The 23,507-nt window shown below is 40.2% G+C and overlaps 1 protein-coding gene across 1 annotated transcript in view; it reads left to right on the top strand.

Annotated features, from left to right (window-relative positions):
- PRKCZ (protein kinase C zeta) overlaps window positions 1-23,507 on the top strand; it is a 4,411,399-nt gene that overhangs the window by 1,123,470 nt on the left and 3,264,422 nt on the right. The window contains exon 4 of the mRNA XM_044063009.1: window positions 15,880-15,930. Coding sequence (XP_043918944.1) covers window positions 15,880-15,930 — 51 coding nt within the window. The remainder of the gene's footprint in view (window positions 1-15,879; window positions 15,931-23,507) is intronic.

The raw sequence follows: 23,507 nt of genomic DNA, 5'->3' as shown, positions 1-23,507 counted from the left end.
TGAAAAAAATGCATGGCTGGGTATTTCAAAATGTTTGAGCAATGCCATAAGGTTGGCATGATAAGAGACAAAGTTAAGGCTGCTCTGATGTTTTTGGATGTTATTGAGGAACCATTTTGGCAAATAGCCTTAGACATTGTGAGGCCTCTTAGTACCACAGATGAGCAGTGTATCTTCTTGGTGATGAACTGTGTTGCTAGATACCCTGAGGTGTGAGACTTTCCTTTTTTGAGTCAGATACGGTGGCAAATGCTCTTTTGGAAATTTTTAGAAGAGTAGATTTTCCAGGGAAGTGATGCCATAATTGTTAATTTCATGTAGGACTTGCTGGCCTGTTTGTAGAATCATTGCAGAATAAAGCATTGAATAACTTCCCCTGCTGTCCACAGACAAGTAGTCTATTGGGAGGTTTAGCCTTACTCCTATGACCATGTTGAGAGTATTTGCAGATCAGTTTAAGTAGACGTGGGACAGTTATTTGCCTCATTTTATCTTTGCATTCATACAGGTACCTGAAGAAACTACACATTTTTTGCGTTTTGAGTTGCCATATGGTCAAAATATGAGGGGGCCCTTGGACTTGATTTGTGATGAGTTGAAAAGTAATTATGATTCCTGTAAATAGTCTCTTGGTTAAGTTCTAAGTTTTAGGACTAGGCTTAGGGAAGCTTATGAGGTTGTTTCATGGGAGGGTCCTTTTTACTGTTGTAAGAAAGATAAGTGGTTATTCTCTGAATCTGCACTGGGTCATAGAAGGAATCTGGGGGGGGGGTCTTGTAGTAAGGGCATATTTGTTTTTTATTCTTTTTGTTTTGTGCCAGCAGTTGTTGGGACAGTGGAATGGATTGATGGAATTTCTTCTGTACCTGGAATCTTCACCAAGGTGTTGGGTATTGTGGTTGAAGCCTTGCAGAAAATAAAGGAGCCCCTCATGTATTTTCCTACCATATCAGCTAGTTTCTGGTACCCTTCCCTGATATTCATGTAGTGGTTACCTGCTAGACTGCAGTTTGTAGGGAGTGGGGTTACTATAAAATGGAATGAGTCCTGTTTGACCTGCTTAGAGACACACCACCTTATTTATTTGTTTATTTATTTATTTATTGACAGGATTAGTCCATCCAGGCCAGTGTCCTGTTTTCAGGGGAGACCCAAGGTGGTATTCATAATGACTAGAGAAAATTTGGCAAGGGGAACAGGGATTTCCCCTGCTGTTTAGAGAAGAGGAATTGAAGCACTGTCTGAAGCTGCTAGGTGGCACCGTAGGGCTGCCACTGCAGTTCTGGGAATTCCAAGATGGAAGACAAGTTTAGCAGAGACAGAGAGAGGAGCATGGGAAAACTTACTAAAGAAAGGAAAAGGAGATTAAATAATTGTTACAGAGTTGGAAATTGCAGGATTTAGAGACACCATTGCTGGTAGATGTGATGAACCAGGCAGAGCCAAAGAAAGAAAAAAAGTGTGTTGGAGTGACATTATGAAGAAAGTATTACTGGAGGAAAAATGGAGAGATTGGAAATGGTAGTAATAACTGGTGAAGGGAAAACACTAGAGATTCTCAGTAGATGGAGTCGCCAGTTTTATGGGTTTACCTCTAAAACAAGAGTTTTTAGTTAAAAGAAAGAAGTCATGCAGCTACAGCAAGGCAAGAAAGAAGGAAGAGTTTCTCAACAGCCACAGAGGACATCCAGTAGTAAAAATAAAAAGAAAAACGACGACAGTGTAAACAGATATGACATTATAAATAGTAGTATTTTGCCACTAGGTTTTAACATTAAAGATAAAAGAACATTAATTAATTTTGTAGCTGAAAATATTCATGAGGTGACATTTGAAAGCTTTATTTTGTTGGAAATATTTATGACTGAGACTGAAAAAAGAAATACAGTAGCACTATCTAATGAATAATAAACCTTTTATCCATTTGACCTGGTGTTGAAAGGTTTTAAAAATAACTGTCCATTTGCCTGAGCAAAGAAAGGAAAATTATTCCAGTAAATGAAACATTTTACCATCCAAATTAAATGGCTTATTTGATCCTGAGCAGAAGATACCTACTACATTTAAGAAATTCAAGGTGGACTTCTGTGTTAGTCTTAATATGCCAGTAGGTGAGAAAAAAATCACCAATATCCTTCTGGTAGGTTTTAACAGATTCTTTATTTATGTGGCAGATGACCTCTGTGTAGTTTATGAAAAGCTTACTTTTATTTCCACAGTAATGGGTGTGTATGTGGGGAGGTGTTAGCCCAGAGGTGTCAATGGTGATGTGAAAAAAAAAACTGTGGGCGTTCTCCTGACAATAGTTCCCCACCCATTTGTGTTTGAGTGACAAGCACTCTATTTAAACTGATACAGTAGCACTATGGAAAGTCTGTCTATTTCAGAGCATGGGACTACAACTAAAAAATAAAATAAAGAAATGTGCAGTTTAGGACATCAGCTATGGATGAATATGAGTCAAAACTGCTTTTTTTTATATGTAGTAAAGTACATGAAGTTAAAAAACAATATTTGATGAAATAAATGTTTGTACTTCGGGTTGGGAAGTGAGAGTAACAACCGATGTTAGTGATGGGAAAATTTATCATATTTCAAATACTATAACTGTAAATGGTAAGATATGCGCAGGGCCTACCCAAAGCATGTTATTTTTGTGGAAAATCATTTTTACAGGACTGTAACAAACAAAGGTGTGGCCATCGTGGAGAGATGGAATGTTTAGCAGAAAATTGTAAGCCCGTTTGTGAAAAATATAATTCATTTTGACATTTCTGGTTTGACTGGTCCCATATTTGGAAAAGGAATGAGTAGATGAAGAAGAAAACTAAGAACATTTTGTAAGTGAAAATTTTATGATGGAAAGGGATACTGAAGAAAGGTTACAGATTAAAGAGGTAGTCACAGAAGCAGTAGTTCAAACCAAGGTTATTAATATACAGGTAAAGAATAGATTTACCATTTTAGAAAGTGAAGAAGAAGAAGGAAGAGGAATGGAGACAGTAGAAGAACAAGACAGACCAAGTCTACCAATTGATTTTACACTAAGGACTAGAAAATAAGATCTGGAAGTAAAACATTTACAGAAAAGGATGATGTAGGAATTTTAGCTTTAAATGTGATTAGCTTTAGAAACAATGTAAAAGGTTTGGTGATGGTAGACCGGCATAAAAATGGAAGTTTTTTTTTTTTTTTTGCTAGATACCAGATGTAACAAAGGAAAAAAAGGGAAAAGAATGCAGGGAGTATGGGGTGGCCACCTTTTTGATTGGTAGGAAGTGAAACGTTCTAGAGTAGGAATTCTCATAAAAAATGAAGGAATAAGGTTTCTAATATAACAGTAGTAGTAGTACCAGGAACGATCGTGGTTTGTGATATGAGAATGAGACAAACATGTACAAGATAAATAGTGATTTATGCATATACTAATATGACAAAGAGAAAACAGTTGAATAAATTTAAACATTATGTTCATAGGTTGGTACTAGGCTATCGGCCCTGAGGCCTATGCAAGCCTAGCCATAACAATTCCCTGGAAATTTTTCCCACAATATTTACTTCTCTGGGCCCCTGTCTAGCAGGGTGACTGACATGATCCCCGGGGTGAATTTCCTATCTCCCATCCAATCATCAAGGTTCCTTTTGAAGAGGGCCAATGAGGTGCTCTGCTTGACATGTATGGGCAGTCTATTCCAGAGTATGGGGAGTCTCTGGGTCAGGAACCTATCCTTCCAGCACGTTTTGTTGATTGTGATGATAAGGTTTAGATCCCCGGAGCGTGTGGCTCTGAGGGATTGGGATTTCTTTAAGTGGAGCATGTCCAACAGCTCAGGGTTTGACATGGCCTTGTATGTTAAGCAGAGATCGCCTCTGAGTAGACGATATGCCACAGAGTATAGCTGGATTTTTTTTAGACGGTCAGCATATGGCATCTGTTTTAGGCCTGTGATTCTTTTAGTGAGGTATTTCTGTGGCCTTTCCAGCTGTTGCAGATGTCTTGTGAGGTACATACCAAACGGGGTATTCTACTCTATAATGGGTCTAATGAGGGATGAGTACAGTGGGACAATGACCTCCTTTTTTCTGGATGAAAAGCCCTTAGTGATGAGGTGTGCCACGTAGAAGGATTTACTGACTGTTGTGGCTATGTGGTTATCGAAAGTGAGACCACTGTCCACTTGTGTCCCTAAGTCTCTCATCACACTTTCGATGTTTAGTGTCCTGCCACCTATGTGGTAGTTCATGGGTGCATGTTTTTTTCCAGAGGGGATGACTATACATTTCTTGGCATTAAGCTTGAGCCCATGGCTCTGGCACCAGGCATCTGTTTCTGTAAGGCTCTTTTGTAGAATATCCACATCATTTGGGAATTCAATAATGCCTCCCAGTTTGCAGTTATCTGCAAACTTTGTTAGCCAGAGTCCCTTAGTGTTAGCCTGTACTTCAGAGAAGTAGATGCCAAACAAGAGTGGTCCCAGGACTGAACCTTGAGGTACTCCACTTGTCACTTGTCTGGAGCTGGATTTACAGTCTGAGTTCTGTCAGTAAGCCAGTTGGCAACCCATCGAGTGACGTAGGGATTTATGCCCAGCTTAGTAAGTTTATCTATGATTCCAGAGTTTGGGATGGTGTCGAAGGCCTTGGTGAGGTCCAGATAGGCTGTGTGGACCTCCTTACCCTCATCCACAGCTCTGGGGACCGATTCAAAGTAGTCAATTAGATTCAGGAGACAAGATCGGTCCTTCACAAACCCAAACTGGGTGGGGTCCAGTGTCTGGAGGTTGCCAATGTCTTTGTTTATAAGTTCCATGATAATGCATTCCATGCCCTTGCAGATCAGGCTAGTCAGACTGATGGGACGGTAGTTCCCAGGATCCAAGGTGGATCCTCCCTTGTGGATCGGGATAACTGTAGCTGTGCGCCACTCAGTGGGCACGAAGCCTGAGGTGAGGCTATGATTAAACATGACACTTAGGTGGGGTGCCAGTTCATTTTGTAGTTCATGTAGTACACAGCCTGGGATGTCATCTGGTCCCATGGATGCTGTATTCTTAGCTTTGGAAAGTGCTGTTTCTACCTGTGTGGCTGTGATTATCAGAATTTGGCAATCTTTTGGTATTGAGATGGGCCCTTTAGGGGTTAAGAGGGGAGTGAAGTTGGCACTAAATCGATCTGCCAGAATATTGGCAATATCCTTGGGATCAGTATATTTAATGCCATTCTGTTGTAGCTCAGAGCAGATCTGAGCATTGCCATTTAGATTCTTGGCATAACTATAGAATGCCTTGTGGCTATCTTTGGAATCTTTGGGAATTTTATTTTCGTAACTAGCTTTTGAGGATTTTATGAGGGATCTCAGCCTCTTACTGAGGCTGGTGAGGGAGATTTTTTGCATCCTGGGATTTTCCTCTTTTCTGCAACAGTTTCTTCTTTCTGTTGTATAGTTTGTTTATAGCAGGGGACCACCAGATTGGCTTCCTTTTTTTTGGAGAAGAGCATCTTGGTTCTATTTGGGATGCCACGATTCATGCACGAGTGGATGTGCTCGTACAGTGCCTTAGTGTAGGATTCTGCAGTCGAACTTCCAGATCCCGTCTGTGTGGGTGTTGTGAAGTTTGTCACTTCTGACTTCAGTAGCATGAAGTTGGCTTTGGAGAAGTTTTTTAAGGAGGTTTCCTTACGGGGGGGGGGGTGGGATGTGGATGTCAAGGGTGATTTGCTTATGGTCAGACCTGACCAATGAGGGGTGACCACTGGTGTGGAGCATCTATCTCCCATGTTGGTAATGACCAGGTCTAGGATATTGGAGCCCCTGGTGGGACAATGGATTAGTTGATCCAGGGCGTTGGAATTTATGAATTCCATGAACTGTTGGGAAAAGGAGTTGGTACCAGAGTAGTTTTCCCAGTTAATGGCAGGGTAGTTGAAATCACCTAGTATTACGGTGTTTGGTTATATCTTAATATTTTCCAGTATGTTTAGGAAGGTGTAGTGAGAATCTTGGGGTATGGTGGGGGATCTGTAGCAAGCTACAATTTGGATTGCAGTCTTACCTAGTATTGGTTGCACCTGGAGAATTTCAGATGCATTGTGTTGGGCAACTAGACTGGAGGTGTGAATATCCTTGGTGAATATGGACACTCCTCCACCTTTAGTGTTTCTGTCTTGGTTTTGTGGCCGAAAAGTGTGGTAAGATTTGTAGCCTGGTATTGCAGGGGTGCTCTCTGGATCCTTGAACCAGGTCTCGGTCACTGCACAGATATCGATGTTTTCCATTTTTAGGAGTGCCTCTAGAGAGTGCATTTTGAGGTTTAGATTTCTAGCATTGAGTAGCATTACCTTCAGATTTTGCATGCTTGTATCTGTTACAGTGGTGGTTTTATCCTTTGAACCTTGCCTAAAAAAGGCACTATAGGGGTGGCAAGAGCTTTAACCAGTAACCTGAATCCCAGGGGTGATGGGTGCAAACCATCTCTGGCAAAGCATCATGGTTTGTCGATCATGTCTTCCCAGGCAGACAAATACTGGATCCTCTTTGAATGACACCAGAAGCTTAGCCAATTGCTGAAGTCAATCATTTTGTCCTTATACTGTGATATCATTCTGGGCGAAGGCAGGATGCTACTCAAGGCCTATGGTCATACCTGCCTGGGTCATATGATCCAGGAGCTCTTCCATGTCTCTTTTCATGTAGTCCAGGGAGGTACGTCTCAAGTCATTGACTCCAACATGGACAATGACAGAGTCGTATTTGAACTTGTTGTGGAGTGACTTGAGTGCATGCGTTATGTGGCAGATCCTGGCACCTGACAGGCAGCTGACTGTAATTTTCTCCTTGTTCAGCCTGGTGAGTGGGACATCAGTGTGCCTGACTATAGAGTCACCTATGACTAAAGTGTTGGGTACATTGTCTTGCCTTAGGGGCTGTTGTTGGGTGGCACACTGATGTTGTGAGCTATGTGTCACTTTGGTTGTGACTGGTGTTTGTTTGCGTTTTGGCTTCGCAGGTCCCTGTTGCTTGGGCAGGTTAATGTTAAGGGCCTCCGCATATGTGGGTTTAGTGTTGCTATGTGTGGGAGTTGATGGTGTGGGTTTTGAAGGGCTATGAGTTGCTAGAGGTGTAATGCAGGTGTTGGCCTTCTCCTCTTGACTGTCTAGCACAGTCTTGACTGGAGAGATTTTTGCTTCCAGTTTGGCTATGTAAGTGCATCTCTCGCAGGTTGTAGTGTTGGGTGGTAGGAGGAGAGGATTGTCTGTGTATGTGAGGCAGTTGCCGCATTGCCCCAGTATGCCCAGATTCATCAAGTGGACAGGAGAAACCACTGGAAGCTGATCCTTGGACATGCCTGTTTAGGTGCTTTTTTGTAAGGTTTAAGAGCTGTTTTCCCTTACCTTTGCAAGGTACTTTGCAATTGTAGGCTGTTTAGTGCCTATGATTAATTTCTGCTTATTGACAAGGAGAGTTGAGTGCTTGTATCAGTTTCAGGATTCCTAGTGCTTTACAAGGTTCTAGAGAAAGTGCTGGGGTTCAGATTTTAGTGCTACTACTGAGAAACCAGCTAGTTTTAAGGGAAAATTTGAAGAGCAGACTTTCTGGCACCTGCAATAGTTTAACTGTAGCCTCGTAGTGCTGCACGATGTGAAAAATGTACAAACACACGCGTTTTTAAGCCAGAAAGTTGAAAGGGATAGAAATCAGCCCAAAAGGCTAATAAAATCACAATTTCAGAGCTGGAAACCACTCCTCTAGCATTAAATAGGCAGTACAATGCTCACCAGTCCCAATGGTAGGCAGTAGGACTTCCCTCTGCCACAGCAAGGTCTGGATAGCTCTGAGCACAGAAAATAAAGTCCTGAGACAAGCAAGGCCTGGGATGTGGACTGGCCAGAAAAGGCGGGAAACGAGCAAACAAGGTAGTATATATATATATTTTTTTTTTTTTTTTGTTGTTGAAACAGGCTAAACAATGCAATAATACAGTAAATAAACACAGAAAAGTCTAACACACTTGAGTGTGTAGTCCTTAACAGTAAATGCAATTAAAACTCTACAAAATTAGCAATTTAAAACTTTTTAAATGAAGCAAGTGCACAACTGAAAAATTTAAGTGGCAGTAATGCAGCAGAATAAGTAGCTAGTCTACATATACAGAAAAGTCTATATATACAGAAAAGCAGCTAAAACACACAAACACTTCAGATGCATGTCAGCGGTAATAGTTGGGGATTTTTAACTGTAACTTAAAGAAAAGGGAAACACACGACATTAAGATGTTACAAGAATGAAGATGTTAAGAGAATTAATAAAATGTTGAGATAAACATAAGAAAGAATAGAGAATGGGCATATAGAAAGGGAACTTTTAAGACTGAAATTGATTATATAGTTTACTCTAAAGACATGAAAAAAAAAAACTAGGGGGAGTACAGATGGCAGAATTTTTAGTCCATAGAGTGGTATGAAGTAGAATAGGGGAAAACAGTGAAATAAGAAAGGAGGGAAAGGGATAATGTGATAAACTGCAGTTTAAAAAGGAGGAAGAAATAAGAGAGAAATATGGAAAGAACATATGACAGTGAGACCATTTTAGAAATAAAATGGACTCAATTATGGGTAATGTGTAAGCAGAAGTATAAAATATATTTAGAAGTGGAAAGTAGAAAAAAAAGATAAAATATTAAGAAATGTTACAGAATTATGAGAAAGACAGAGAGAGAACAAGAAAGTGACAAAATAATGGGAAATGGAAAGATAGATGTATGGAAAAGTATAGTGAAAAAATAAAAACAATGTCATACAAGGGTATGTGTGTGTGTATGTATATGTATGTATGTGTATATATATATATATATATATATATGGGTCTACTTCTAATGACCGATTCGCCGACAGTGAAATCACCACGCCAGAAAACGACAACACACAAACCCGACAACGCGAAACACCGAACACCATAACACCGACACACTACACGTAAACAACACAGTACACTACAACACATATCCACTAGCCCTAACCCAAACCCTAACCCTAAGGTCCGACACTACCCTAACCCTAACTCACTTACACAGAACCCCAAGCTCCGACACTACCGCACTCCCTACCTGCACCCTAACCCTAACTCACTTACACACCCGAACCCCAAGCTCCGACACTGCCTCTCCCTACCTGCACCTAACCTCACTCACTTACACCCGAACCCCAAGCTCCGACACTACCGCACACTCACCTATCACACACCTAACCCTACATCCCTGAGTATTGCACACTTACCTGTCCGCTCCCTACCCTAAATCCTCACTATCGCATACTTACCAGGTCGCTTACACATTCCCCTTGTCGGTCTTCCGTCTGTGGGATTCGAAAGGTCGGTCAACTGCGTTGTCGGTCGTTTCGTGTCGGTGATTTCACTGTCGGCGAATCGGCGTTTCGGTCATTAGAAGTAGACCCATATATATATATATATATATATATTTTTTTTTTTTTTTTAAGTAGTGAAAGAGGAGGTTTCCCCTTCTGTAGGAAAATAAGTAAAAATGTGAGAAGGAAGGATGGATGCTATCTTAGACGACAAAAGAGAGAAAAAAAATACAGACAAGAAGATTTTGAGGTGGTAGAAAATTTAATAGTGAAAATGTATGAAAAGAGGAAATGGATAGGGAAGAAGAATGGAAAGTTTATAAAAAGTCTGAAAAAGTTAGGACATTTTTAGAAAATTATATAACAATAGAAGAAATAGAGAATGTGATAAAAAAGGTAAGAATTGAATCAGCACCAGGATTGGATGGTATAAGCTATGTGTATTATAAGGAAAGATTAAGTATATTTTTAATCTTAAATTAGTGGTTGAAGGAAGGTATAATAAAATTTGCATGGAAAAATGATGAAAAAAAAGATAATAAAATGGAGGCCTATAATGCTAGGGAATACTAACTATAAAATATTTATGAAAATGCAACAAAAAGGATAGAGAAAGTGTTGGATGAGGTAACAGGAGAAGGGGATCTATGGTATGAAAGTAGGAGAGGTGAAAGAAATGATAATTATAGTGAAAGAAGTTATTGAGATGATACTAGTAGAAAAAGACAATGGCATGTGATGTACCTAAAGTCTTTGATAAAGTGAATCATGAAACTGTGGCAGATTTTAGAAGCATATGGTATAGCAGAAAAACAATGCAATAAAGAAATGTTATTAAAATATTTGTGTATTAGTTATGATAAATGGGTGGATAGGAGAAATAATACTGAGAGGAGTAAAACAGGGGTGCCCATTGAGTATGTGCTTATTTATATTAGTAATAAATACAGTAGAACAGACATATGTACATGGATTGAGGGAGGCAAGATAGGAGATGGGAGAAACATGTTTTAATGTCAATATGTATGACTTATGCAGATGATTTACTTATAATAAAAAAGGGGATGGATAAGTGAGGTTGTAATAATTGAAAAGCTGTTAAAAAGGCTGGTGTGCAGTTAAAATGAAGTGTAAGGGATGTGGTGAGATATAAAATAAATGGAATATAGTTCACAAGAAAGGAAATAAAGATTTGGGGAGTGACATTTGGTGAATATGGCAGTGTAACAAATCAGTGGAGAAGTACTGGAACAAATAAAAAATGTTAGCTTTGTGGAAAAGTTTTTATTTCAGAAAAAGACGTTAAATACTTATGTATTAGAAAAAAACCCAGCATGTTTAGGGGGCACATATATATAGGTTCATAGGTAGGTACTAGGCTATTGGCCCTAGGGCCTACACAAGCCTAGCCAAAAAGGTACCCTGGCTTTCGCCTCCCAAGAAAATTATTTTCCTGTGCCCCTGTCAAGCAGAACCACAGAAGTGATCCCTGGGGTGAGTTTCTTATTACCCATCCAGTCATCAAGATTTTTCTTGAAGAGTGCTAATGAGGAGCTCTGTTTGACATAGATAGGTAGTCTGTTCCAGAGTATGGGAAGTCTCTGGGACAGGAATCTTCCCTCCAAGCTTGTTCTGTTTATTGTGGTGACAAGGGTTAGGTCCCTAGAGCGTGTAGCTCGGAGGGATTGGGATTTCTGTTAGTGGAGCATGTCCAACAGCTCTGGGTTTGACGTAGCTTTGTATGTTAGGCAGAGATCGCCTCTGAGTAGGTGATATGCGACAGAGAAAAGCTGGAGTTTTTTGAGACGGTCTGCGTAAGGCATCTGTTTGAGGCCAGTAATCCTCTTTGTGAGGTATTTTTGCGGCCTTTCCAGTTGTAGATGTCTTGTGAGGTACATATCATAAGGGGCGTTGTACTCTATAATGGGTCTAATGAGTGATGAGTAGAGGGGAACAATGACCTCTTTTTTCTGGATGAGAAACCTTTTGTGATGAGGTGTGCCACGTAGAAGGATTTCCTGACCACTGTGGCGATGTGATTATCAAAGGAGAGACTACTGTCCACCTGTGTCTCAAGGTCTCTTATCACACTTTCATTGTTAAGTACACTACCGCCTATGTGGTAGTTCATGGGTACAGAGTTTTTACCAAAGGGGATGACAATGCACTTTTTGGCATTGAGCTTGAGACCATGGCTTTGACACCAGGCATCTGTCTCAGTGAAGCTCTTTTGTAGGATGTCCACATCGTTAGGAGTTTCAATTATGGCTCCTAGTTTGCAGTCATCTGTGAATTTAGTTAGCCAAAGACGTTCTGTGTTAGCCTGTACTTCACAGAAGTAGATACCAAACAGGAGAGGACCCAGGACTGAACCCTGTGGAACTCCACTTGTCACTGGTCTGAAGTATGATTTGGAGTCTGCTACTTTCACAGTGTTGGTTCTGTCAGTAAGCCAGTTGGCAACCCATCTTGTGACATAGGGATTTATACCTAGTTTAGTGAGTTTATCTATAATTCCGGAGTGGGGTATGGTGTCGAATGCCTTGGCGAGATCTAGATAGGCTGTGTGAACCACCTTACCCTCATCTATGGCTTTGGTGACTACTTCAAAGAAGTCTATCAGGTTTAGGAGACATGATCTGCCTTTTACAAACCCAGACTGTGTGGGGTCCAGAGTTTGGAGATCTCCAATGTCTTTGTTTATGAGTTCCATGATGATACGTTCCATGGCCTTGCAGACCAAGCTCGTCAGGCTAATGGGGCAATAGTTCCTGGGGTCTGTTGTGGCCCCCCCCTTTGTGGAGTGGGATAACTGTCACGGAACGCCATTCAATGGGCACAAAGCCTGAGGTGAGGCTATGGTTGAACATGGTACTTAGGTGGGGTGCCAGTTTATTCTGTAATTCATGTAGAAGGCAACCTGGGATGTTGTTAGGTCCCATGGATGCTGTGTTCTTGGCTTTGGAGATTGAGGTTTTTACCTGTGCAGCCGTGATTATAGGAACTTTGCATTCTTCCGGTATAAAGATGGGCCCTTTAGGGGGTGAGAGGGGAGTAAAGTTAGCATTGAACCTATCTGCCAGGATGTTGGCAATATCAGTTGGTTCTGTATATTTAGTGTCATTGTGCTGTAACTCAGAGCAGATCTGAGTGTTGCCTTTGAGATTCTTGACATAGCTATAGAATGCTTTGTGGTTGTCTTTAGAATCAGTGGCAATTTTATTTTCATAACTAGCTTTGGAGGATTTTATGGGGGATCTCAGCTTCTTATTGAGGCTGACCATGGAGTTCCTCCAATCGTGGGATTTTACTCTTTTGCAACAGTTTCTTTCTTCTGTTGTAGAGTTTGTTTATGGCAGAAGACTACCAGATTGGCTTCCTTATTTTGGAGGATAGCATCTTGGTTCTGTTAGGGGTAGCACGATCCATGTTCTCGTGTAAGTGCTTATAAAGTGCATTTGTGTAGGATTCAGCAGTCATACCTCTATTGTCCATCTGCATGGGTGTCGTGAAGTTTGCCACTTCTGTTGTACGAAGCGTGAAGTCGGCTTTGGAGAAATGTTTTACAGTTGTTTTCCTAATGGGTGGTGGGAGCAGGATGTGGATGTCTAGGGTGATTAGCTTGGGGTCGGATCTGACCAACGAGGAGCTGACCTCTGGTGTGGATCACCAGTCACCCATGTTGGTGATGACCAGGTCTAGGATATTGCTGCCCCTGGTGGGGTGTGGATTCCCTTTCACTGTTTGTTTTATTTGGGGCTTAAGGCTGAACACAGTAAGAAGAAAGATGATTTATAATAAAAAGAAGGTTTGAATTTAAAAAAAATCAGTGGTGCATTCAGCATCTGTGGATTTATTTTGGGTAATGAGAAAGATAAAAGAAAGACAAATGATAGGCAAAATTGTTATATGAAAACTATTAAAATGTATGGGAAGAAAAAAAAAAACAGTGAAAGGGAAAAGGACAGGATGGAAAAAAAATAGTACGATAAAATAAAATTATGGAGGGTAAAAGTAAGTGAGATTAATGGGAAAAGAAAGTAATGGTGTAGCATGTTTTTAGAATTATTAGTAAGATAAATTACAAGCAAGTTACTTGTTAAATTTTGAAGAAAATCAATAAAACATTTTTGAGCAAAAAAATAATTATTGTTATTATTTTTTGGTGTACCCATAGAAGGACCTAAATGAAGATTGAAAAAGGCATGAGGAGTCAGAAGAAAAAGATTTGAAATTATTTATGAAGCAGAGGATTTTTTTGAGGAGAATTTTATTATATGAGTTACCAGTGAAAGGGAATATGAAATATAAGGTGATGGAAGAAAGAAAATGTGTAGTGAAGAAGAAAAAAATATTGTTTATTGCTTGTGCAATCAAAAAATTGGAAAAGTTTAAAAATAGATGTAAATGATTTAAATGTATGATACTATATGCGAAGTATGATGAAGTAAAGAAATGTAATATTAATAAATATGATAAATTGTTGTTTGTAACAATATGGGTAATATGGGAAAAGATCTAAAGATGTGTTGTATAACCAGAAAAAAGGAGATGGTTGTGGAAGAAAGGATAGGGTGTAGAGGGTAAATATAACAGAAAAAAGAATGAAATAAATAGCATCTTTTGTTAGTTTCTTTTATGCTGATAGTTTGTAGATAATTTCAAGTATGAATGTAAAAAAAAATTTACAATAATATAAAGTTGATGTAAATGTTAGTAAAGCACCCCCACTGTTTTTTTTTTTTTTTTTTTTTTATAAGTGACCTGGGATCTTTTACAATCCACCTGAGATACAACCATCACAAGCAGACAGGACCACAGTTTAGAGAGTCTCATCTGAAGGATGGCCCATTCAGTAGTGCCTCTAAGAAACCTCTCAAGGATTAAGCACCTGTTTCCGCAAACAGATATCATGACTGCTGTTCATGTTGTGGTCTCTTCCCAACTGGACTACTGCAGTGTTCTGTATTTGGGATTGCCTAATACTGAACATGACCTGTTACAATTGGTGCAGAATTCTACAGCCAGTTTACTCACTGGTACTTCTTGTTTACCAGTGCATTACACTGTTTTGCATGTCCTAAAATGTCTTCCTGCCCAGTATAAGATCATCTACAAATTTCTGGTATTTGTGTAGTAGTCCATTCATGACCTGGGTCCCTGCTATCTGAATGAGTTTATTATGCCATATTGCTTCATATGGGTTTTGTTCTCAACATGCAGAGGGGCTGCTAATGGTTCTACAGGTCAGCCTTGTGAATTCAGGTTTTCAATCTTTTTATTATCAGCCCGTGTCTATGAAACCTGTTAGCTCTGTGACTGTGGGAATGTCAGTTTCAGACAGGCCTCAAAGATGTATGTATTTTACTTAGCACATCAATGAGTAGAGTGAAAGTTATAATGTTTTGGTCCTTTTTTTGTGTTTCCATTTTCTTTCTTTTTAATTTTGCAAAGATGTTTTGCTAAAAGCGCCTTAATAAACTTGATTTTGAACTTGTTTCTCAATGTGTGTATAGCATTCTGTGTTAAATTGGGGAAAAGTGAATCTGGTTTTTCAAAGATCACCTGTACTCTCAGATGATTGTGCCTACTTCTGTATGGCATGAACACTGCCTTGAGTCAACAGCATAAGTTTCTAATATGTATTTACTCCAGTACCTTTTGATTCAGTTGAATAAATGCTTATTACATTTCCTAACTGGGTGTTTAGGCAGTATCACCTTCCAATGTTGCCGCAACCTCTCTGGTTCGTCAGTGTTAAAACTCACTATAAATCATGTATAACATGCATTTGTAAGAAATGCATTGTAAATCACTGTAAATCTTTACAAAGTACTGTATCTGTTGACATGAAAACCTGTACTGCACTATTGTGCCCAGGTCATGACTCAAAATGGGGGTTAGGAGGGTGGCCTAATGGTTAAGGTGTTTGACTTACAAACACAAAGTGCAAGGTTTGAGTCTCACAAGGGATAATTAGCTAGGCTTAAAATGGCTCATAAGGACAGTTAGCCTAGTACTAATCTATGAACCTAAAGGTTCATAGGTAAGTACTAGGCTATCTGCCCAAGGGCATTTATAAGCCTAGCCAGAGTGTGTTGGCTTTCGCCACCCCCTTAGATTAGTTCCCTGTGCCTCTGACCAGCAGAGCCATTATGATAAGGATCTTCACACCAGCCCACTGACCCGGTTAAAAAATAAATGAATGAATGAGTAAATGAATAAAAATTATAAAAGTGTTGACTCGAGATTAAACCTATAACTTGCTGAAAGTTATAGCTACCTGAGTGGTCACAAAAATGATATGCATTAAGTGTTCTTCCTACAGCAGAGGGTTCTGTCAGAGATCAGCTAACTTATTGAATGCTTGCATAGCTGTTCAGTGCAGTTATATGTCTGTTAGGTACCATATTAACCAAGCTAAGATATGAGATATAGTTCAGGAGTCATATAAATATTCTGATGGAGGATTGTTACTTAAACTGATGACTTTAATCTCATTTATTTTTACTTTCACAGTTTTTCCTAGTGTTCCAGAGAAACCAGGCATGCCCTGCCCAGGCGAAGACAGTGAGTATTAGTTTTTTGTTTCTGTTTTGTTTGTTTGTGAAGTTCATAAAAGTGGTCCTTCTTGGATCAGAATCCTTTCGAGAAACTGAATGCAGTGAGTTATTTTTGCAGTGCCATCTGATTTATCTGAGAATGAGGCCGGGGTGTAGGTGAATACCTTTCCTCACAAGCAAGCATTAGGAAATGTCTTTCGTACAAATCTGTTGGGACACTTGCTTTCTTTGGGAGGGGCACAGCCATGTCAAAACATAGGGTACTTCACTTGTCAAACCCTCTTATTTAATGTGCAAGTCTAAGGTTATTGCACGTTGGGGAGGAGAATATTGCTCCATGCAGATTGTGCTTGGTTTCTGCACAGTTATTTGTAGTACAGCTGTCTAATCAGATTAGCGCCTGCTACCCCCTCAGGACTTGTCAGTGTAAGCTATTGCTCATACAGTCTGATTTCAGTGTTGAAAATCATTAGATAGGGACAAAGGCTATTTACAAAAAATGCTTGCTATTTCTAATAGTTGCAGGGGGTAACATTATTAGAGCTAATTTATGTATTGTATATTCATTTTAGTATGTAAAACATATGCATTTGTTAGTCTTTTTTATTTTACAAACTTTATATTTTAGCATTTTCTTCTACCTACAAGTTGCATTTATTTTTGTTACACTTTTTCTATTATGTCTGTGCCTTGATTGTATGATGTTTAGGGTAGAAGGTATACAGATGCTTGTTGCATTTCAATGATTCAGGCTGGTGTTAATGTCCGCATTAAATATGTAAGGTAGCTGTACATATATGCACGTTTATAATGACCAGTAAGGGTACCTGCACCCTAAACAGATTACTTCACAAGCTTAATTTGCTGATGTGTTATGTAGCTTACTCTTTAAAAATATATATATTTTTTTTTGTGTGTAATAGCTTGCTCCTCAGGTCTGCCCTTTATTATGCAAGTATGGTTACAGGATGTAAATACACTGTGCTTTCATATGCTATTGTTTTGATTCATTATATATTGTCACCTTTTCCCCAGTATGCAACTTAATCATGATGATTACTTCATCAGTTTGTTGTTTTTCTCAAAATTGTTTTTGTTTACTACTAAACTGTATACTTGTTTTTAAGTTTTGTTGCTTTACCTTTTGGCTGAGTTCATGCCAGAAAATGCTTCCTGAACCATTCAGTTACTGTATCAAATAAATAAAAATAGGCATTGATTAAAGAAATATACTGTTGTGCTCTTTAATATTTTGTTTGTGACACTCCTGGTGATCTCAGACATTGTGTGCCTATCCATTACATTGCCTGTTTTGTTTCCCCTAAAGATGAAGGCTAGGTAGTGGGCTTTGGGGGTTTCACACTGCAGGAAATTTGTCTTTTACTGTGGCCACTCTCATCTCCAATGCAAGACATACAACGACACTTGTGACTGATATGAGTCAGCCCACTGCTGACATCTGTCGTATAAGTCAATGAATGCTTAAAGCACCCCAGCCAACTTTGGGGGGGGGGGAGTTGTTACAGACAAGCCCATTCTCATCCTGTTATAGGAGAGTATTTGGCCTTTGGTTTCCCAAATTCCCCCTTCCTTACCAGCACTCTGGCACCTGGGTCACTAATCCACCCCACTTCAGTGGTGTCACAGATGGAGTTTATTCCTGTTTTCTATCAGACTGGCCTTCTTCTTCTTCTTTATGTAGTACCATTCTGTGATCTTCAGATGTGCTATCTTTTTTACTTATGATTAGGTCAATAACTTCATTCATTTTTATGTAATTATTCATTTTTTAACCAAATAAGTGAACTGGGCTTTAGACACTTTTCAGGCAGGTCCCAGGCTCCAAGGGTAAGGGTGAAAGAAATGCATATGGACAGTTTGGCATAGCCAGTCATCCAGCATGTTTTTTGTGCCATGAGAGGAAATTGATGTATCAAGAAAAGAAGCAAAACAGTTATAGGGAACAATATGCAAACTCCACCTAGTGGCTAGAGGTTAGGAATGAACTTCAGAGCCTGGCGTTGTGTGGCTTACATCTCAACCATTGATGCTGCATGAACAACCGTGTCTTCCTTTGTCAAATGTCAGGCTGTTGCTTTTTGGTCTGAAAAGAAATTAAACTGTCACTGAGTGTAACGGTCATAAAATCATGAAGTATATGCTTTAGATATAACAAATGTGTGTGTTTTTAACGATGACCTGTACATCTCTTAAGAGAAGTAAGTTGATCAAATGTTCATTTAATTGCTTTAAAAACAAGCAGTTAAGAAAACCTGTCATTAATTCAGTATATATCGGTTATGATTGCTTTTGATACTGAAAGATCAGAAAGTTATCTTTGTTTTTAAATGAATAGTATAGGTAATAAAACGATATGTTTAAGAAAGAGAGTACATTTGTGCTGAACATAGGGCAACAGTCATTGTGTTCGACTTAAAAGAGGATTTGTTTATCTGCTGCATTTACCAGTGGTACATTGGGATGCAGGTCTTACTGTGAGTTAGGAACTCTGTATTCAGTAATGCAGCATTTTCCAGTGGTGCATTGGGATGCAGGTTTTACTGTGAGTTGGGAACTCTCTATTCAGTAATGCAGTGCACCTTTTGTGCCTAAGGAACCTAGTTACTTAAATTAATCTCAAAAATGAAATACATTTTTAAAACCTTCTACAAGTAGAACATAGGAGCTGAGTTTGTGTGGCATAATTATGTTTAACCTGTGTTCCAATGTGTAGTTTCTTGTTCCAATGTGCAGTTTCTGTCCTTTGCTTATGTGTATCTTCACATCATTTGATTAGAAGGCATCATTTTCCCAGGTCATATCTTTAGCTGCTCTTTTGTTGCTACGGTATGCAGTCTGATTGTGATAATCTCATGAAAGAAGTGCCCCTAGAGCCAGTACATTTATTAGCCTTGGTGTCATTTAGCTTAAGCAGACATATATATTGTAATAAGCTGCAAGAAATGGCCTGAGACAACAGGCACATCTCAGGTAATGTTTTAACTGCATTGGAATGAAAGCCAGTCAAATTTCAGTACTTCGTGGGAAAACAGTGCTTATTTATTTTGTATTATCTGCTACCAGTGAGGTGTTTAATTTAGTATACCATCAGCTGTGTTTGCTTTTCTGCAGTCATGTCTTCTAGAAACATGGGCCCACAAATGAAGTTTCTTTATGAATATGGTGATAAGTCTACACATCGTAAGAGACTCACAGAACTGTATGTGTCTGGTTTGCACTGACATGAATGAAGAATGTTCTTCATTTTAAAACATGTTGATCTTCTACTTGTTTAATGTCGTACCACTGGACTTACCTGAAAATGGTCCATTTTGATCAGTGTTCTACCCCAGTCAACAATTTAAAAATAAAATAATGTAATACATACATGAGTATGTATGTGAGATGTTCGAGTGTATTCACTGTTGCAGTCATTACATTTGGGTTACTTGCTTGCAGTAACCTTCAGTCAGCCTGATTAACAAAGTCTTGGGTCCTGCGTCGGTTGCTGTCCCTTCTTCCATGACGTCAGGTCGTCAGGGGTATAAAACATGCAGCCGACTCCATTACATCCGTCTTTCTTGCTGTGCGGTGCCCAAAAAAGAAGCATTTCACAAGTGCTGGTCGGCCAACTCCTGAAATTTTCATTTTCAAGTTTCAGGACCGAAGTCTTCAACTAAAGCTAAGTACCCCGTTGGGGAAACTTTTTCCTGCTCCTTTCCGATGTCAGTAAAAGTTAATAATTGCATTACTTGTGGAAAGCAAATACCTCACAAAGATTTTCATTCGTACTGTACTCCTTGCCTAGGCCCTGACCATGACGTACCTTGCTGTCGGTTTTGTGCTTTATTTAATCACTGCACTATCCGTTGTCTGTATATTTTCACCTCTAAATATTTCGGTTCTTGGTTTAATTATCCAGAAATGTCATCGGTTAGCCATCCGACTACCATGATTCTGAAAAAATGCAAAGATAAAGACAGAGACAGGCCGCCGAGGTCCAAAGCTGCCAACGACGCTTCTCCTAAGCCAGTCGCCAGTCTGCCGGTACTCAGTGAGGTGCTTTTGCAGCCCGTGATACCCGCTACTTCTGACTTGCAGGCCTCTACTGAGACCCATTCTGTGTCCGGTATGCCGCAAGATGCTTCAACTGTGGAACTTAAGGATGTCTCTACCTTGGATGGGTCCGGAGCCGCTGTGCAGGCACTGGCTTCTGAGGGTGTATTCAGGCCTACGGACTTGCATATTAAACCGACGCCTCCTTCTTTATTTATGGCAAAATCTCCAACCATGTCTAAGAAACCGATGCCCAGGCCTCATGCTCAGGCCACTATGCCTAAAAAACAAATGATAAGAATGGCAGAAGATCTTATAACTCTAATCAGGGGAAGCCAACCTCCCCCCTCTAAGAGACCTAGGACTAGAAGTTGTTTATGAATCTTCTGACCAGGATTCTGATTTTTCTGATTCTTCTGATGATCTGGATTTGCCCTTATCTACTTATGAGGATTCTGATGCAGAGGACTCCATTCTCTCTGCTTCCCCTCCAGAGGATTTTTCTTTTGGTGAGATTTTGCATACTCTAAGGGAGCATTTCCACTGGGAAAGCCAGGATTTTTCTGATGCAAAAAAGAGAATTAGGGATTTCTTACTCCTGCCTCAGCATAGGCCTTTAGCTATACCTCGTGTACTAGACATTGTTGATGATGCCTTTTCAGAATCTAGTTTGATCCCTGATTCTTTACCTCATGCTCCCATAAAACCTGACAGATATTATAGGGTTCCTAATTCACCCAAGTTCCTTTTTAAAAATCCTGTTGCGGATCCAGAGACTATTTCACAGGGACCCAAGGGCATTAACTCTTCTACTGCTAAAAATCCTACCCCCTCTGTTAGAGACTCCAGGGCGCTGGATAGATGGAGTAAGAAGGTTTACACTTCTGCAACCTTGGCCATTAGAGCTTTAAACTGCCAGTTTCATATGTTAAAGTATCAACAACATGTTATTGGATTGCTTAAACAGAAAATAATGTTGATTCCTGACTGTGCTGAAAATAAAGAATTACAGTATTTAATGCATTCTGCTGAATAGGTTTTAAAACATACTTTGCAATGTGGATTTGATTCATTAGAGGCCTCTTGCAGGGCTGCTGTTATTGGGTCTGTGCTCAGAAGGCATGCTTGGCTTAAGGAGCAATCTTTGCCTGATCATGTTAAAGCTAAATTGTTAAATGCTCCCTTAAATCAGGACCGCCTGTTTGGCAACAAGGCTAAAGAAGATAAAGCTAAATCTATGCAAACTGTTAAAGATTTCTTACAAGTTCAGCCTCCTAGATTTAGTAGGCACTGGCCCTCTAAAAATTGGTCCCTTCCAGCCCCTTCCAGGTCTTCTCAAGCCAAACCCAGACACAGCAGAAACCCCAGGTTTTAGTCGCAAGGGACACACAAGACTAAGCAGTGGGGGGTGTCTGCACCCAAATCTGGGAGTAGTAAGACTCCCCCCTATGGAAAACTGTCTCACTGACTTGCTTTTAAAACTTCCAAGCACTTCCCAACTGAATGCTCCTTTAGGCAGAAAGATTGGTCTGCAGGCCAAAAACTGGGAACTCATTACCCAGGCAAATGGATTTTAAATGTAGTGTCCCACGGATACAGATTTCACCTCCACATGTTACCAGTACCAAGCGGGTGGCCAGATATACCCCCAAATCAGTGGGCAGAGGCCCAAAATCAAGTACTCTCTCTTTCAAACATGGGGGCTATTCATTTGGTACCAGAAGAGGAAAAGGGACAAGGTTTCTTTTCGAGACTTTTCCTCGTGCCCAGAAAAGGCAATACATGGCATCCTATCCTGGACCTTTCTACTCCTTAAACACCTTTCTGATGATTCCAAAATTCAAAATGCTGACTCTTCACCAGCTGCTTCCTATGCTAGGCAAAGATGCCTGGTTGGCAACACTATACTTAGAAGCATACCAGCACATCCCTATCAGGGAGTCTTGCAGAAGATACCTACACTTCAAAGCAGGCTACATGCACTATCCGTTCTCTGCACTGCCCTTTGGCTTATCTACTGCACCCAGGGTATTCACAAAGTGCCTAGCTCCAGTCATTGCATTTTGCAGGCAAAGAATTATTCAAGTATACGCATACCTGGACGATTGTCTAATTCAGGCAAAAAGCCGGGACATTCTTTTGAATCATCTGGCCTTTGTTCAAAGGGTACTTACTTGTCTGGGATTCACCATAAATGAAAAGAAGTCACACCTGGTACCCTGTCAACAAATTATAGCTTGAATACAACTTCCCAGATGGCTTTCCTCGCGCCAGAGAAATGGATTAATTTGACAACCTACTTCAAACAAGTGGCCACAGAAACCCAGCTATATGCAAGGCAGATACTGCAAGCCTTAGGGTTCATGGCCTCCTGCATTCTTCTAATTCCATATGCAAGGCAGGGAAGTGTATTCAGGGAAAATGGAACCCAAGTCAAATGCACCTGCACATAAATCAAAAGGAAATTTTAGCTGTACAGAGTGCTCTGACAGCCTTCAAGGTCCACATTCTTCCAGGACAACTAATGGTAAAGATGGACAACACCACTGTCATGTAGTACATAAACAAGCAGAGGGGTACACATTCTTACCCCCCTCTGCAGACTAGCCATAGCATTGTGGAACACAGCCTTGAGCTATCAAGTAAATCTACAAGTTCAATTCCTGCCAGGAAAACTAAATACACTGACAGACCGACTAAGCAGAAACCTCATGGACCCACATGAGTGGAAACTGGAACAAAGGATTTTCAACATGTTGACAAACAAATGGGGGAGCCCAGATATAGACCTGTTTGCCTCCCCCCAGAACCATCAACTGGACAAATTTTGCACAAGGATTACCCACAAGCTAGCTTGGAAAGTGGATGCTCTATCCTTCAGCTGGAAAAACCTATCAGTTTATGCCTTTCCTCCTCTGCCTCTACTCGCCAAAGTACTACTAAAAATCAAACAGGACAAGCCAAGGACAATTTTAATTGCACCAGACTGGCCTCGCCAACACTGGTACCCACTCTTGCACAGTGTGTTACGCTTGGCTCCTTGGCACCTGCCTCAGACTCCTTCCCTGTTGTCTCAGCAGGAGAACCAGATTCTGCACCCTCAGCTGCAAACCCTGCATCTAGCAGCCTGGCTAATTACCTAATCTCTCCTTTACCATCCCTCAGTCAGTCAGTAATGGATATAATATTAGAAGCAAGGAGGCCTAGTACTAGAAAATCTTATGCTGCAAAATGGAAAAGATTTTGTGCCTGGAACCAGACTCAAGGAATGAACGCAGCAGTGCCCAATTTACCTCAGATTCTACAATACTTGACTGAGATGCTTCATAAGGGCTTGTCCTTTTCCTCCATCAATATTCATGCCTCAGCCATTTCAACTCATTATAGCACAGAGCCTCCACTCTTCTCTCACCCACTGCTCAAGCAGTTCCTCAAAGGGGCCAAAAATTTAAGGCCACCCAGGAGAGCTCCAACTCCAGCCTGGGATCTTAACTTTGTCTTGCAGAAACTCACTCTTCCTCCTTTCGA

Source organism: Protopterus annectens, chromosome 2.part1 (genome assembly GCF_019279795.1).
Source record: "Protopterus annectens isolate FY-2018-M chromosome 2.part1, PAN1.0, whole genome shotgun sequence".
Taxonomy (NCBI): Eukaryota; Metazoa; Chordata; order Ceratodontiformes; family Protopteridae; genus Protopterus; species Protopterus annectens.
The sequence above is the reverse complement of the archived record's forward strand: the minus strand, read 5'-3'. Positions and strand labels throughout refer to the sequence as shown.